Source organism: Hordeum vulgare, chromosome 2H (genome assembly GCF_904849725.1).
Source record: "Hordeum vulgare subsp. vulgare chromosome 2H, MorexV3_pseudomolecules_assembly, whole genome shotgun sequence".
Lineage (NCBI taxonomy): Eukaryota > Viridiplantae > Streptophyta > Magnoliopsida > Poales > Poaceae > Hordeum > Hordeum vulgare.
In genome coordinates, this window is record NC_058519.1 from 29,280,604 (window position 1) to 29,298,177 (window position 17,574).

Sequence of the window (17,574 nt, forward strand, 5' to 3'; positions counted from 1 at the left end):
CCTCCTGCCAGCCGCCGCATGCACGCCTCCTCTCCGCCGGCCGACACACTCACGCCTCCTCCCCGCCAGCCGCCCCGACCAGGAGCGGCTCATCACCCAGTCGCAGTACGGCGGCGGCCGCCGGTTCGACTACGTGGAGGGTTTCCTGGTGGCCGCCGAGGGCCTCATGAACAACTGCAGGTCCTCCTTCTAGCGGCAGACCCCGGTGAAGCTCAGCTCGCTCAGGTCCGTGCGTCGCATCTCACTTGTGAATGACGGAAGCAAGCAAGCAGTAAATCCTGATGGATCGAATCGAATCATGTGAAGTTGCTTCTGATTGTAAGTAATTAAATTATGGATGGATCTTGAATCTAACCAGGATTACCTGCACAAATTTACAGTCAATGGACTGGAAGCAGTAGTAATAGCACGAGTGATGGCATGCATAGTGAGTCTACAGTTGCATCTTGTCCTATTTACGTTATGACTGAATTTTGCTGAATTTTAGTACTTGGTTGAGTGTATGTCAACCATTGATCGAATAGTTCTTAACCCATTTTTGTAAACATTTCCAACCCATGGTTGGAGGCTTGGTTTAGTTCAGTTTGGGTAAGAAAAATAGCTGGTTTGGTTTTGGTTGGGTTTCAAGTTAGCTCAGGTGGGTTTGGTTTAGTTTAGGTTTGAAGCTAGCTCTTGTGGGTTTGGTTGAGGTATGGTTCAGGTGCCCAACCATTCTCACATTTAGTTACAAGAAGAAGAAATATATTTTTTTATCATTTAATTTTGCTATTGTATAGTGTATATGCTTAAGTGTTAATAGTGTTTCTTAGATTATTGCTTAATTTTGCTATTGTATATGCTTAAGTGTTAATAGTTTAATTTTGCTATTGTATATGCTTAAGTGTTAATAGTTTATTTTTAGCAATAAAATTAATAGAACTAGTTTATTTTTTTAGTTCATTGTACGATGCCTATCCCGCATCCTCGTCGTCGACTCGGCGGAGGACACCTGCTTGATTAGAGGGGCCCTGTCCGGGACTGGGCTCCGCCCGGCTGGTATTGGGAGGTGCTACCTTCCGGGGGGCGTAGGTTGGTGAGGAGCCAGCCCGTCGTTGACCCGATCCTTGTTTGGTGGCGGTCGCGTGGGCCAGTGAGGGTGCCGAGGCTTCCGGACACCGCAGAGGTGGTACATCCCCGTGTCAGCGAGGAGGATGAGCACGTCCGTCGCTACATGGTTGCGTTGGAGGGCAGGTTCGAGCATACCTGGCAGGTTCTTCGGGGATCTCACTAGAGCTATGATGATGTGATGGTTCCTTCTCTTTGGGTGTCCACGGCCCGCGCCGATACCCGTCGGGCGCTACGGTTCTAGATGTATCAGTGATGCTATATGTATGATAGTATTCGAGGAGTATTAGTGATAATATTCGACGATGTACGGACAAAAGAGATGATGTATTAGCTTATAATTGAATGCATGCTAATTTGAATACTACTTTATTTTACGATTTGGTTTTACTTATTGAATGCTCAAATTCGAAAAGTACTCCTACTTTGAATACTATGCAGAAATCTAGGAGTCCCGGGTGGAGCCATGACCCGGGACCAATGTTGTTTTGGAACGGAGTTCCTGATAGAATAATTCTTTTTTGGTACAAAGGTTAACAGAATCCGGTTTTTGCAGAACTATGGATCCACATATCAGGAACCTCGAAGAGGAAGAACTTCTCGAAGATATAATCAAAGACGACCCCGACGTTGAACCAGCTGAATCTCCGTCATCATATCTAAACCACGACGTTGGAATGGAGGTCGAGCGACACGAAGATGAAGCCGATGGGGCAGGAGATAGGTCCAATGACGGAGAAGGTGATAGCTCCACTGATGGAGAAGCCGGTGAAGAAATAATAAAGTCCGGTGAGGTATACATATGAAGTTCGACAATCACTTGTAATATGTGAAAAATATTGGAGATAGCTCTATATTGTATACATATACATTCATTTGACGATTGTTTCTCCCTCTTAGGCCTCCACATCGAGCAAAACTACGAAACGAGGCCCGACTAGAAAGTTGGATGCACGGATGCATTACACCTTTGAGGTGATATTTCCTACGGGCGAACCCAAGCTTCCTAAGAGTGTTGCTGACACATTCAAGAAGCAATGCGGAGTTCTCGTTAGGGATCACGTCCCGACCAGCGTTCGGGAGTGGAACAAGCGCAAAGGGGCAGCCGATAGTGACTATGTCGCCGAAAGGTACAAAGATAATCTTTGGAATGATCTCATGTCACATTTCAACCTGCCAGAATGTGAGAATGAAGACGTCGCAGACAAACTGAGGGCCAAAGTCAAGCAGTGGACTCTAAAGAAGATGGCCGAACTGCTCCGTAGCTGGAAGAAGAAACTATGGAAAAACTATCTGAAGACAAAGAAAGTGCCAGTATTCGAGGGGTATCTAGCCAAGCAGGCGAATCACTGGAAGGCATTTCAAGAGTACAAGGAGTCAGAAGATGCCCAGGCATTATCAGAAAAGAACAAGATAAATGCCGACAAGAAGAAATATCACCACAAGCTGAGGCCAGGGGGCTATGAGACTGCCATCCCAAAGTGGGATAAGAAAGAGCAAGATCTGCTAGGTAAAGGCATCGTACCTGAAACACTCCGTGATGAGTGGGAAATGAGAGCAAGAAATTCGTTCCTTGCGCATCGTGGGTCGTACGACGGAAAAACAGGGGACCTCATCTGCAATGACGGTCTTAGGATACCCAGGGAGAATTGGAAAAGGATAGTGAAAGAAATTAAGGAGGGAAAAAGAAAGTTCACTGCAGATAGAGATAAAGATTTGCTCACACTGGTCCTCGGCAATGACAAACATGGAGGACGAACGCGAGGCTTCGGTCCTTCTTACCCGTGGTGGCTTGGGTTTGCCAGAGACCAAGACACTTACAGAAGCCGAGAGAGAGCAAAGAAGCGGCAGCAGGATGAGGAGAATGACAAGTTCAACCAGTTGCTTGCCAAGATTAACGAGCAACAGAAGCAGATTGATGAGCTTAGAGGAGTAGCGCGCCAGGAAGATCCGGCACTTGATATTACCGGCGCCCCATCTAAGCGTAAAAGTAGCGTGGCTAAATCTGAGGCCCCGCCCGACGATGCATGAAGAATGATAGAGGGCGGTCCCGGCTACCCCGTGGATGGAATCAAGGAGTCAACATCATGTGAAGTCCATCAGAAATTCAAGAACATATCCATGAAGGTGGCCGTCGGACAAGCTTTACCTTCTAGCCCTGATGCACGCTGGCATGGCCGTGAGATTCCAGCTGGCTTTGCTAAAGTCGGGGTGGATGAAATCATGACGGGGTTTCATGATATGGAGCTCGACATAGCTGGACCTGAAGATGAGAGGACACTCGGAGAAGTACTGGGTGGAGTCATCCTATGGGACAAGAACTACATCAAGCTTCCAGGCTCGGCCCCAAGGACAACACCGCCTCCGAGTCGTCGCAGGTCACCTACACCTCCATTACCTCCAAGCCCTCCACATGACGTCGGCCAGCACAACACGAGTCCATCTCGATCACCGCCGCCGGACTTGGGTCGTCCGTCTCCGCCGCCGCCCGCACAGGATACTAAGCGGAAGCGTGCCACCAAGAACGCTCCACCAACGATTCCTAAGCGGCGGAGCCCCCCAAAGCGCAAACGGTCGCCCCTCCCAAAGGTACCTCATGCTAATCTTCCTATCAGACCTTATGATCGTACCCCCGAGGAAAACTTCAGGATAGCAAAGGAACAACATGATGCGCAGATGAAAAAGAAGGAACCCGAGCCCCGCCCGGAATACACCGAGAAGCAAATAGCATGGGCAAAAGACTTCATAACCCTTACATCACAGTATGACTTACACTATAAGCCTGATGACTATACACACACATTGCAGAAGGAAGTGAAAAAGAGCAGCTCACGTGCAAGTGCAAGTGGGAGCAAATCAAGTTCAACTACAAGCAAGAAAAAATCAGACGTTCCTCAGCTTGGACAACAGGCCAAACAGTCGAGCCCACCCCTCAAGGTGTTAACCGAGAATGTTCCCCCTCCGGTGCAGGGGCAAGCTTTTGAAAGAGCAAAGGAGTTGGCGGCTGAATGCGGTATCTCGGTTGAAGATTTGCTGGCTTCCCAAGACGACAGGATACCCAAGGCTGTGGTAGCCCCTAAGCCATAGTTTGTCATGGAAGAGCCTTTGGTCAGCAAAGATGATCTACCAACAAATATGCGTTACTTGCATCAATGGTACTTAAGTGAATCAAATAATGGGAGAACGATGATCGTGCTGAGTGTCCCACGGGAGTATTACGGCCGCTCCGAAGAAATCCATATCGACTTTGATGAACTCTTCCAGATGTACAATGGCAACGCCCTCGACAAATCGCTTATGAGTTGCTATTGTGTGTAAGTTTTTCAATTCGTTGTCTACATATAACTTGTTTAGTTATTTCAATTCATTGTCTATATATAACTTGTACTCTATTATGCAGAATAAAGATTCTGGATTGTAAAAGTAAGACCATCCTAAATATTGGGTTTATTGACCCAGATAAAATACATATAGCGACGCTAACTGATAAACCCAAGGAGACGGAGGAAAACCTTCTAAGGTTTCTAATAGATCAAAATTTCTGTGACCACATACTGTTTCCATACAACTTCAGGTAAGGGTCTTTACTCTGTTGTGTCCATTCACTTATAAGTGTAATTGATAAGCTTCCATTGGATTCTGTTGGACATTCAAATTGATAAGGGAAGAGTTGATGCCTTCGACCCATTATCGAGACCCTTGGAACAGTTCGAAAGCCTGCAGGACATGCTCCAAGGATAATTTTAATCATTCTTGCGCTCTATCGGTCTCTTTCGATGATTTTCTGATATATCAATTAATGAAAAACTTAGCAAATCATTATCCTTGTCGGGCAGGGTTTGGAAGCGGTTCAAGTGCGTGACTCCCGGTAACTTTTCTGAGAAGCTGACCTTTAAAGCGGCTCAGGTAAGTAGTAGTATGATATACTTCTATTAATTTTCAATATATTTATGATGCTAGATTATTATTTTGATTATATATATTCTATTCTCGTAAAGTGCGACCTGCAGCCACGAGGAACGCATCTATGCGGATACTATGTTTGCGAGACCATTCGCACGTTTACCTCTGATGTCAAGGATCACAGATTCGACGTAAGCAATGAACATTCCCACCTCTATTTTTACCCGTCATTCTTTGTTATCATGATTGATATTTATATTCATCTCCTCTTCTTATATAGCACACGGCCATGAGGACGAAGGTCCTACCAGAGCAACGCGCGATTGCTGTTGCAGAGGAGCTTGCGGGATTTCTGAGGACGGAAGCTATAGATGACAAAGGACGATTTAGTGTAGCTAAGGGCCATTACTGATGTTCGTCCATGTAATCGAATAGACGGGCTCTAGTCCCGATAATTCAGATCTCCATATAATTGTATATATATGCTCGCTTGTAAGATAAGTTAATCTTATATATATATATATATATATATATATATATATATATATATATATATATATGCATAATTATTTCTATTTAAATTATATGAAAACTAATTCCCGAACACCAAACGAGGCATCACGTTAATCTTCCGGACACCTAAACCCTAAAACCCAAAAACCCAAAAATAATTTCTTTCAAAAAAAACCCAAAAACCAGCAAAATTTGAAAATCTTTAGTCCCGGTCCGTGTAACGAACCGGGACTAAAGGGCCTGCCCCTGGGGCGCTACGAGGCGCCCATGTGAAGCACCTTTAGTCCCGGATTATAACAGGGCCGGGACTAAAGGTTAAGCCTTTAGTCCCGGTTGGTGAACCGGGGCTATAGACCTCGTCCCCACTAGTGATAGATACCCGGTTCTATCACATCCGGGAGTGCACTGAGGAGGGGTTGATCGAGGTTCAACATGTGAACACGAAAGATCAGCTTGCCGATATTCTCACCAAGTCCCTCGGTCGACAGAACTTCATCGAGATGAGGAAGAAAGTCGAAGTGCAAGAAGTGAAGTCAAGAGACAAGATTAAGGAGGTGAATGTAGAAGTTAATCATGTTGCTCTTGTACACGTAGGATTAGGAAAGAAAGCCAAACCGAGTCTAGTAGTATCAGGATACCTAGTCCTAATCTATTTTCATAGTCCCTTTGTGAACGTGTATAAAAGGCACCCTAGAAATGTTGCTTGTAACATCAGAGAAGCAATATGAAATAATACAAGGCTCAATACGAGGCTTTGGCCATCGATCAGTTTTTCCGTTCCGTCGTGAGGTTTCATCGCTGTCGCCAAAGTAAATCGATCCAATCGCTGGACGTCGGCCGGTTGAAGCTAGCCAGCCAAGGGATAGATACGCGTGTACTGTTAACCGTCCAACAGCTTGCCTGCTTGGTTGCTAGCTTGCACGTAACATCCTCCCAGATGATTTGATCTAAGGGATCAAAAGCCATCATGGACAGGGTCTTTTCTTAGTGTTTCTTGGTGACCTTTTTTTTCTTCAGGCTCCTTATCGAGTAAAACAGCTCTCCATTAGTATCTCCATTGGTGATATCAGCAGCGTGAACATCCTCTCCTGCATGCATTCAGCTGGCTACTTGCCTGAATCTTTTCAGTCTTCTGATAGCTTGCAATGGGTTGTTCTTAGCTGCACGGGTTGGCCTGCATTGCGACGTAAAATTGCTGACAGAATAAGTACGTATGTACGTATATGTGCATCGGAATGTCTGATGACAAAACTGGATATGTGCAGGCATAGCTAGGCACGTACCAAAGCTGGAATTAGCAACGGCGGCGGCTTCGTGGGTGAAGGAAGCAAGGCTGTTCACTCTGACGACGGCGCAGACGTTCGTCCCCGATCGAGCGGCAGTTCCGCCTCAAGCCGCCGCGCGCGCAGCGTGAGGCCGCGTGCCAGTGTGGACAAAGACGTGGCCTGGTCGTGCACGCCGTGGAACGCCTCCGCGGCGAGCCTGAAATTAGTCAAGAAGAGCTAATGTAGTTTCAGACAGTAGCACGCGCGTACAGAAAACCAAGGACAGGAGCAACACACCGGGCGAGGTCTCCGAGCTGACGGAGCCGTCCATGGCGGCGCGGCCTCGGGCAGGTCGTTACCTTCGGTGGCGACCTTGTGCACAAGCTGAGCCTGCTCCATGAATTTGCCGCACCCGCAGGTGCTCGATCGATGCTCAAATGACACACAACCGCGCGTCCACGCATCAGATGTGCCCACTGACTCAACCTGACAGAGCTTGATCGGCAAAATTCACTGTTTTAACCTTTTATCACAAGTTAAGCCGGATCTAACCCCGGTTGAGAAAAAAATCGGATATCACCCTTTTGCTACCGCCAGAGCCCTTGGTGATAGGGTATAAAAACCTACCGACGAGGTCCCTGGTGGTAGGAAAATGACCTACCGTCGGAGAGGCTGTCGGTAACGCATGTGATCCTGCCGTCAAGGGGTCCGGCGATAGGCACACGCGCGCACTATGTCCGCAACTTACAGTTTTTTTTACGATAAACGTGCAATCCTACAGCCAGAGGCCTCGGCGATAGGTTGTTATACCCTACCGCCAAGGGCTCTGGCGAAAGCAAAATGGTCAGATCCAAAAAAAAATTGCAGCCGGGTCAGATCCAACTTAACTTTCGGTAAAAGGTCAAAGGATTGGTGAAGAACGGTTATAGTTTTCGTGATTGACTTTTGTCCTTTTATTGAAGGAGTTCTTCTATCGAGCCATAGTTACCATTCTCAACGGACTATTGGTAGCCCGTTGAGAACGAATATAGTTTTCCTGAGCACGCAATTTGTTGTTACCGATTCATTTGGTGGACACAGTTACATGTCATGAAGCTGATCAATGATTTGTGAGAGTAGTTTTATAGTCCAACATTCAAAGTTATGCATGAAATATTTTTTAAGAGTAATGCTACACATACATAAGTTTACATGGATTTTATAAAGATGTGGATTTTGATTGGAGATTAAGGGGAATGAGGGCCCCATCCCCTTTGAAAATCAGGGGGGAGTGGTTAGTTAGAAAGAAAGAATCCTAGTCAGCGTGTAACCTTATGTAACTCTTTGTATGTCTAGCATTTTTTATTTCTTAATCGCTTATACATACATTGATTAGCCAACATTTAAATAATGAAAATCGGCAAGTTCAGACACGCCGGACGGAGCAGTCCAACAACAGAGCATAGCTTCTTAATACAACCCCTTACTTCCTTTATCAAATCAACATAGAGGGGGAGGGAGGGACTCAATTGCATATATGCTTCACCTTCCCTCTCGCAAAATTGTCACTGACTCACCCGACAAAGTGGCGACACTCATCGCGGGCTGAGAACATGCCATGTCGTGCGAATCAAACCTCTCATTTTGCATTTGTGCCATCATGATGTAGCTTATGTAGGCCGGTGATAAATCAGGAGGCAATTGATCACGGTCGAGGTACTGCATTACCTTTCGCATGATAGGCCGTGCGTTGGGCGACGGGTACGTGCATAGCAAACCCAATTTGAGCACAATGGTTACCTCCTCTGTGTTGAATTCCCCTCCGAGTCGTGGATCCACCGTGTCGAGCATTGAGCCATTGTGGTGGTGCTCAAGCACCCACTCGACCAGCAACACCCGATTGCTTTGATCATCAATGAAGATTGGCTTGCGTCCACATGTGACCTCTAGGAGAAACACACCAAATGCGTAAACATCGGAGAAGGGTGTTGGCCTCCCAGCGCGCGAGAGTTCTGGCGCAAGATATCCCATGGTACCAGCCACATGGGTGGTTTCAGCAGCGTTTTCGTGGTCATAGATTCTTGCAAGACCAAAATCGCCCAACCTTCCATTCATCTTACTATCCAGGAGCACATTGCTTGCCTTTATATCTCTGTGGATGACGACCTGCTCCCAGTCCTCATGTAGATACAACAAACTTGATGCCACACCTTTGATGATTGAATACCTCTGAGACCAACATAGGACTTGGTCATTTCTACCATGTAGGTATTTGTCAAGGCTACCATTTTTCATGTACTCATAAACCAGGAGAAGTTCATCTTTCCGCCTGCAGTAGCCCAACAATTGCACGAGGTTACGGTGACGTAGACGACCAACGCTCACCACCTCGGCGATGAACTCCTTTACCCCTTGCCTTGAATCGTGTGACATCCTCTTCACGGCAACCTCCATCTCCGGCTCTCGAAGCACACCCTTGTAGACGGTTCCGAAGCCTCCCCGCCCAAGCAAGTTCTTGTCACTGAAACCCTTGGTCGCATGAAACAAGTCCTTGTATGAAAATCGGTTGGAGCCAAACGGGACCTCCCAGTCCTCACGCACCTCAGAGTACTTGAGACGCTTCTGTCTTACGCATATGTAGATTCCGATGCCTATAGCCAAAGCCAGCATTACTGCTAAGACCAGCAGAGTAATCCCGCTGGGTAATATCGCTAACCTGGTGCTGTAGGGGTACCGCACGGGGCTGGCCGGTGGAAGGGCCGGCAGAATCGAGATGTTGAGTGCAGGGGCAGGCTCGTCCAGAGCGAAGCTCCAGCCGAGGACGAAGTGTTTTGCAGTGACAATACTTCCACTTGCGGACGAGAACCCAACGTACGCCGTGCTCTGCACCACATCGGAGAGGTCGATGATGGTCTGCAGCAGGGGCTTCTTGGGCCTGGCCACCCCCAGTGGAGCTATGGTCACGGTGATCTCCTTGGCCGTGGCGTCGTAGTCAACCCACACCTGTATGGACTTCCGGTTTATCAGGCTTAGATTCTGAAACAAACCGGTGCCATCATCGTTGTACCCGGAGGGGGTGGCATGGAGCGACCACAGGCTATCGACGTCGACACCAACGTGGTTGTTGTTGATGTCTAGGAACTCGGCGTCCTTTGACGTGTCTAGCTCCACGGCGAAGATGCGGGTGCTCTGGTTGCCATTACTGGTTTGGTTGAGGAGGCCCAAGTACCGGCCTGACTGCGCACCGGAAAGCGTCTCCTTGGATGCGGAGACGAAGAAGGCCATGCCGTCGCTGCTCAGGTCGTCGTACTGACCGAAGATGGCGAACGCGAAGATGGTCGAGAAGGACCGCATGGCGCCGGTGGCGTTGCGGAACGGCAGCAGGAACGGGTGGAAGGCATGGCCTGTCACTCCAAGGCTTCCGTTGGTCAGCATGAGGAGACCGTTCGGCATGACCTGGGCCGCACCGTCGAGCGTCAAGTCCACGCCGATGAAGCCGTTGTAGACGAACCGCCGGCCATCATCGCCGCGGCCGGTGGCCGCGAGGCAGCGGCCCGCAGCGACGAGGAGCAGGAGCAGGGCGACCAAGTGGTAAGGCCCGAGAAGAAGCATGGCTCTCGTATCACCAGCGGCGAAGAAGGACCGCTAGCTCGCCGGTCTCTTTGTCCTTGGCTATTGGCTATGGTGCTTGGAATTTGTGAACGGTAGGTAGGGCGATGAAGCGAGCTTTCCCCCTTTACCGGTGCTTCCGAGTTGGAGCGAGCAAAATTCTTTGAACCATGTCGCGAGTTGGACGTGTACCGACTGAAATAGAAATGCATGGACGGGATATAGAATTTGAGCTCTCTTCCATGCTGCCCGAAAATGACTGCAGTGTCTACACACCACATATGGCTAAATGCAATCGTTTTCTGCTAGGAAACGTGAGTCGCCGGTCATGCCGAACAGCCACAGGTCTCAAGTCGTCGTTCTTGAGTCTTCTCCACTTGAAAAGTCATATGGGGATTATTACCGGTTTTGAATGAATTACGCCCTAGAGGCAATAATAAATGTATGGTTATTATTATAATTCCTGTATCAAGATAATAGTTTATTATCCATGCTATAATTGTATTGAATGAAGACTCATTTACATGTGTGGATACATAGACAAAACACCGTCCCTAGCATGCCTCTAGTTGGCTAGCCAGTTGATCAATGATAGTCAGTGTCTTCTGATTATAAACAAGGTGTTGTTGCTTGATAACTGGATCACGTCATTGGGAGAATCACGTGATGGACTAGACCCAAACTAATAGACGTAGCATGTTGATCGTGTCATTTTGTTGCTACTGTTTTCTGCGTGTCAAGTATTTATTCCTATGACCATGAGCTCATATAACTCACTGACACCGGAGGAATGCTTTGTGTGTATCAAACGTCGCAACGTAACTGGGTGACTATAAAGATGCTCTACAGGTATCTCCGAAGGTGTTAGTTGAGTTAGTATGGATCAAGACTGGGATTTGTCACTCCGTGTGACGGAGAGGTATCTCGAGGCCCACTCGGTAATACAACATCACACACAAGCCTTGCAAGCAATGTAACTTAGTGTAAGTTGCGGGATCTTGTATTACGGAACGAGTAAAGAGACTTGCCGGTAAACGAGATTGAAATAGGTATGCGGATACTGACGATCGAATCTCGGGCAAGTAACATACCGAAGGACAAAGGGAATGACATACGGGATTATACGAATCCTTGGCACTGAGGTTCAAACGATAAGATCTTCGTAGAATATGTAGGATCCAATATGGGCATCCAGGTCCCGCTATTGGATATTGACCGAGGAGTCTCTCGGTTCATGTCTACATAGTTCTCGAACCCGCAGGGTCTGCACACTTAAGGTTCGACGTTATTTTATGCGTATTTGAGTTATATGGTTGGTTACCGAATATTGTTCGGAGTCCCGGATGAGATCACGGACGTCACGAGGGTTTCCGGAATGGTCCGGAAACGAAGATTGATATATAGGATGACCTCATTTGATTACCGGAAGGTTTTCGGAGTTACCGGGAATGTACCGGGAATGACGAATGGGTTTCGGGGGTTCACCGGAGGGGGGCAACCCACTCCGGGGAAGCCCATAGGTATTTGTGGGGGTCACACCAGCCCTTAGTGGGCTGGTGGGACAGTCCACCAAGTCCTATGCGCCAAGGAATAAAAATCAAAGGAAGAAAGAAAAAAAAAAGGAAGAAGTGGGAAGGGGGAAGGACTCCCTCCCACCAAACCAAGTAGGACTCGGTTTGGGGGGGGAGAGTCCTCCCCCCTGGCTCGGCCGACCCCTTGGGGTTCCCTTGGACCCCAAGGCAAGGTCCCCCTCCCTCCTCCTATATATATGGGGCTTTTAGGGCAGATTTGAGACGACTTTCTCACGGCTGCCCGACCACATACCTCCATAGTTTTACCTCTAGATCGTGTTTCTGCGGAGCTCGGGCGGAGCCCTGCTGAGACAAGATCATCACCAACCTCCGGAGCGCCGTCACGCTGCCGGAGAACTCTTCTACCTCTTCGTCTCTCTTGCTGGATCAAGAAGGCCGAGATCATCGTCGAGCTGTACGTGTGCTGAACGCGGAGGTGCCGTCCGTTCGGTACTAGATCGTGGGACTGATCGCGGGATTGTTCGCGGGGCGGATCGAGGGACGTGAGGACGTTCCACTACATCAACCGCGATCTCTAATCGCTTCTGCTGTACGATCTACAAGGGTATGTAGATCACTCATCCCCTCTCGTAGATGGACATCACCATGATAGGTCTTCGTGCGCGTAGGAAAATTTTTGTTTCCCATGCGACGTTCCCCTTCAGTGGCATCATGAGCTAGGTTCATGCGTAGATGTCTTCTCGAGTAGAACACAAAAGGTTTTGTGGGCGGTGATGTGCGTTTTGCTGCCCTCCTTAGTCTTTTCTTGATTCCGCGGTATTGTTGGATTGAAGCGGCTTGGACCGACATTACTCGTACGCTTACGAGAGACTGGTTTCATCGTTACGAGTAACCCCCTTTGCTCAAAGATGACTGGCAAGTGACGGTTTCTCCAACTTTAGTTGAATCGGATTTGACCGAGGAGGTCCTTGGATGAGGTTAAATAGCAACTCATATATCTCCGTTGTGGTGTTTGCGTAAGTAAGATGCGATCCTACTAGATACCCTTGGTCACCACGTAAAACATGCAACAACAAAATTAGAGGACGTCTAACTTGTTTTTGCAGGGTATGATTGTGATGTGATATGGCCAATGATGTGATGTGATATATTGGATGTATGAGATGATCATGTTGTAATAGAAATATCGACTTGAACGTCGATGGTACGGCAACCGGCAGGAGCCATAGGGTTGTCTTTATACTAACATATGTGCTTGCAGATGCGTTTACTATTTTGCTAGGATGTAGCTTTAGTAGTGATAGCATAAGTAGCACGACAACCCCGATGGCGACACGTTGATGGAGATCATGATGATGGAGATCATGGTGTGGCGCCGGTGACAAGAAGATCGTGCCGGTGCTTTGGTGATGGAGATCAAGAAGCACGTGATAATGGCCATATCATGTCACTTATGAATTGCATGTGATGTTAATCCTTTTATGCACCTTATTTTGCTTAGAACGACGGTAGCATTATGAGGTGATCTCTCACTAAAATTTCAAGACGAAATTGTGTTCTCCCCGACTGTGCACCGTTGCTACAGTTCGTCGTTTCGAGACACCACGTGATGATCGGGTGTGATAGACTCAACGTTCACATACAACGGGTGCAAAACAGTTGCGCGCGCGGAACACTCGGGTTAAGCTTGACGAGCCTAGCATGTGCAGACATGGCCTCGGAACACATGAGACCGAAAGGTCGATCATGAATCATATAGTTGATATGATTAGCATAGGGATGCTTACCACTGAAACTACTCTCGACTCACGTGATGATCGGACTTGGGATAGTGTAAGTGGATCATGAACCACTCAAATGACTAGAGAGATGTACTTTTTGAGTGGGAGTTTAGCATATAATTTGATTAAGTTGAACTCTAATTATCTTGAACATAGTCTAAGTCCACTTTGAATATATTTGTGTTGTAGATCATGGCTCACGCAAGTGTCATCCTCAATTTTAATACGTTCCTAGAGAAAGCTAAGTTGAAAGATGATGGAAGCAACTTTGTAGACTGGGCTCGTAATCTTAAGCTAATCTTACAAGCTGGAAAGAAGGATTATGTCCTTAATGCTGCGCTAGGAGATGAACCACCCGCTACGGCTGATCAGAATGTTAAGAACGCTTGGTTAGCACGTAAGGAGGACTACTCAATAGTTCAATGTGCAGTCTTGTATGGCTTAGAACCGAGACTTCAACGTCGCTTTGAGCGTCATGGAGCATTTGAGATGTTCCAGGAGTTGAAGTTTATCTTTCAGAAGAACGCCCGGATCGAGAGGTATGAGACCTCCGATAAATTCTATGCTTGCAAGATGGAGGAAAACTCGTCTGTCAGTGAACATGTGCTCAAAATGTCTGGGTACTCAAACCGTCTAGCTGAACTGGGGATTGAACTCCCGCAAGAAGCTATCACTGACAGAATCCTCCAATCACTGCCGCCAAGCTATAAAGGCTTTCTGTTGAACTACAACATGCAAGGGATGAACAAGTCTTCCGGCGAGTTGTTTGCGATGCTGAAAGTCGCAGAGTCTGAACTCCGTAAAGAACATCAAGTGTTGATGGTAAGCAAGACCACTAGTTTCAAGAGAAACGGCAAAGGCAAGAAGGGCAATTCGAAGAAGAGCGGCAAGCCTGTTGCCAATCCACCGAAGAAACCCAAGGCTGGACCTAAGCCTGAAACAGAGTGCTTCTATTGCAAGGGTATGGGTCACTCGGAGCGCAATTGCCCCAAGTATCTGGCAGATAAGAAGGCGGGCAAAGAAAAATCAGGTATATTTGATATACATGTTATTGATGTGTACTTAACCAGCTCTCGTAGTAGTGCCTGGGTATTCGATACCGGTTCTGTTGCTCACATTTGCAACTCGAAGCAGGAACTGCGGAATAGACGGAGGCTGGCGAAAGACGAAGTGACGATGCGCGTAGGAAACGGTTCCAAGGTTGATGCAATCGCCGTCGGCACCGTGTCACTTCAACTACCATCGGGATTAGTGATGAACTTAAATCATTGTTATTTAGTGCCTGCGTTGAGCATGAACATTATATCTGGATCTTGTTTATTGCGAGACGGTTACTCTTTTAAGTCTGAGAATAATGGTTGTTCTATTTCTATGAGTAACATCTTTTATGGTCATGCACCGAATGTGAGAGGATTGTTCATATTGAATCTCGATAGCGATACGCATATACATAACATTGAGACCAAAAGAGTAAGAGTAAACAATGATAGCGCCATATTTTTGTGGCACTGCCGCTTAGGTCATATTGGTGTAAAGCGCATGAAGAAACTCCATGCTGATGGACTTTTGGAGTCACTTGACTTTGATTCACTTGACACGTGCGAACCATGCCTCATGGGCAAGATGACTAAAACTCCGTTCTCCAGAACAATGGAACGTGCAAGTGACTTGTTGGAAATCATACATACCGATGTGTGTGGTCCGATGAGCGTGGACGCACGCGGCAGATATCGTTATTTTCTCACCTTCACTGACGATTTAAGTAGATATGGTTATGTCTACTTAATGAAGCACAAGTCTGAGACATTTGAAAAGTTCAAGCAATTTCAGAGTGAAGTGGAAAATCATGCTAACAAGAAGATCAAGTTCCTACGGTCTGATCGTGGGGGTGAATATCTGAGTTTCGAGTTTGGTGCTCACTTAAAGACAATGTGGAATTGTTTCGCAGTTAACACCGCCTGGAACACCACAGCGTAATGGTGTGTCCGAACGTCGTAATCGTACTTTGTTAGAAATGGTGCGATCTATGATGTCTCTTACTGATTTGTCGTTATCGTTTTGGGCTTATGCATTAGAAACAGCTGCATTCACTTTAAATAGGGCACCATCGAAATCCGTTGAGACGACACCATACGAACTGTGGTATGGCAAAAGGCCAAAGTTGTCGTTTCTTAAAGTTTGGGGATGTGATGCTTATGTCAAAAAGCTTCAGCCTGAAAAGCTGGAACCCAAAGCGGAAAAATGCGTCTTCATAGGTTACCCAAAAGAGACAGTTGGGTACACCTTCTATCTCAAATCCGAGGGCAAAGTGTTTGTTGCTAAGAACGGAACTTTTCTCGAGAAGGAGTTTCTCTCGAGAGAATTGAGTGGGAGGAAGATAGAACTTGACGAGGTTGTCGAACCTCTCATCCCTCTGGATGGTGGCGCAGGGCAAGGGGAAACCTCTGTCATTGCGACGCCGGTTGAGGAGGAAGTTAATGATGATGATCATGAAACTCCAGTTCAAGTTTCTGTTGAACCACGCAGGTCGACGAGATCACGCGCTGCTCCAGAGTGGTACGGTAATCCCGTCTTATCAATCATGTTGTTAGACAACAATGAACCTGCAAATTATGAAGAAGCAATGGTGGGCCCAGATTCCAACAAATGGCTAGAAGCCATGAAATCCGAGATAGGATCCATGTATGAGAACAAAGTGTGGACTTTGGAGATACTGCCTGAGGGCCGCAAGGCTATTCAGAACAAATGGATCTTTAAGAAGAAGACGGACGCTGACGGTAATGTGACCGTTTATAAAGCTCGACTTGTGGCAAAGGGTTTTTCACAAGTTCCAGGAATTGACTACGATGAGACTTTCTCTCCCGTAGCGATGCTTAAGTCCGTCAGAATCATGTTAGCAATAGCTGCATTTTTCGATTATGAAATCTGGCAGATGGATGTCAAAACGGCGTTCCTTAACGGTTTCCTTAAGGAAGAGTTGTATATGATGCAACCCGAAGGTTTTGTCGATCCTAAAAATGCTGACAAGGTGTGCAAGCTCCAGCGATCCATTTATGGACTGGTGCAAGCATCTCGGAGTTGGAACAAACGCTTTGATGAGGTGATCAAAGCATTTGGGTTTATACAAGTGGTTGGAGAATCTTGTATTTACAAGAAAGTGAGTGGGAGCTCTGTGGCGTTTCTAATATTATATGTGGATGACATATTGCTGATTGGAAACAACGTAGAGTTTTTGGAGAGCATAAAAGGTTACTTGAATAAAAGTTTCTCTATGAAGGACCTAGGAGAAGCTGCTTACATTCTAGGCATTAAGATCTATAGGGATAGATCAAAACGCCTGATAGGACTTTCACAAAGCACATACCTTGATAAAGTTTTGAAGAGGTTCAAAATGGAACAGTCCAAGAAAGGGTTCTTGCCAGTGTTACAAGGTACGAGATTGAGTAAGACTCAGTGCCCAGCAACTGATGAAGATAGAGAGCATATGCGCTCCGTCCCCTATGCTTCAGCCATAGGCTCTATCATGTATGCGATGCTGTGCACTAGACCGGATGTTAGCCTGGCCATAAGTATGGCAGGCAGGTTCCAGAGTAATCCAGGAGTGGATCACTGGACAGCGGTCAAGAATATCCTAAAGTACCTGAAAAGGACTAAGGAGATGTTTCTCGTGTATGGAGGTGACGAAGAGCTCGCCGTAAAAGGTTACGTCGATGCAAGCTTTGACACAGATCCGGACGACTCTAAGTCGCAAACCGGATACGTATTTATTCTTAATGGGGGTGCAGTAAGCTGGTGCAGTTCCAAGCAAAGCGTCGTAGCAGATTCTACATGTGAAGCAGAGTACATGGCTGCCTCGGAGGCGGCTAAGGAGGGTGTCCGGATGAAGCA

General features: G+C 47.0%; 1 protein-coding gene across 1 annotated transcript; it reads right to left on the reverse strand.

Moving 5' to 3' along the window:
* Positions 1 to 8,146: 8,146 nt before the first annotated feature.
* On the reverse strand, positions 8,147 to 10,466 carry LOC123429392 (L-type lectin-domain containing receptor kinase SIT2-like). The gene has a single exon (XM_045113431.1). It carries the CDS (start codon positions 10,374 to 10,376, stop codon positions 8,307 to 8,309), a length of 2,070 nt encoding a protein of 689 aa, XP_044969366.1. The 5' UTR covers positions 10,377 to 10,466; the 3' UTR covers positions 8,147 to 8,306.
* Positions 10,467 to 17,574: the final 7,108 nt, after the last annotated feature.

Coding starts and splice junctions, on each gene's coding strand:
- LOC123429392 (XM_045113431.1), bottom strand. CDS start 10,376: ATGCTTCTTCTCGGGCCTTACCACTTGGTCGCCCTGCTCCTGCTCCTC.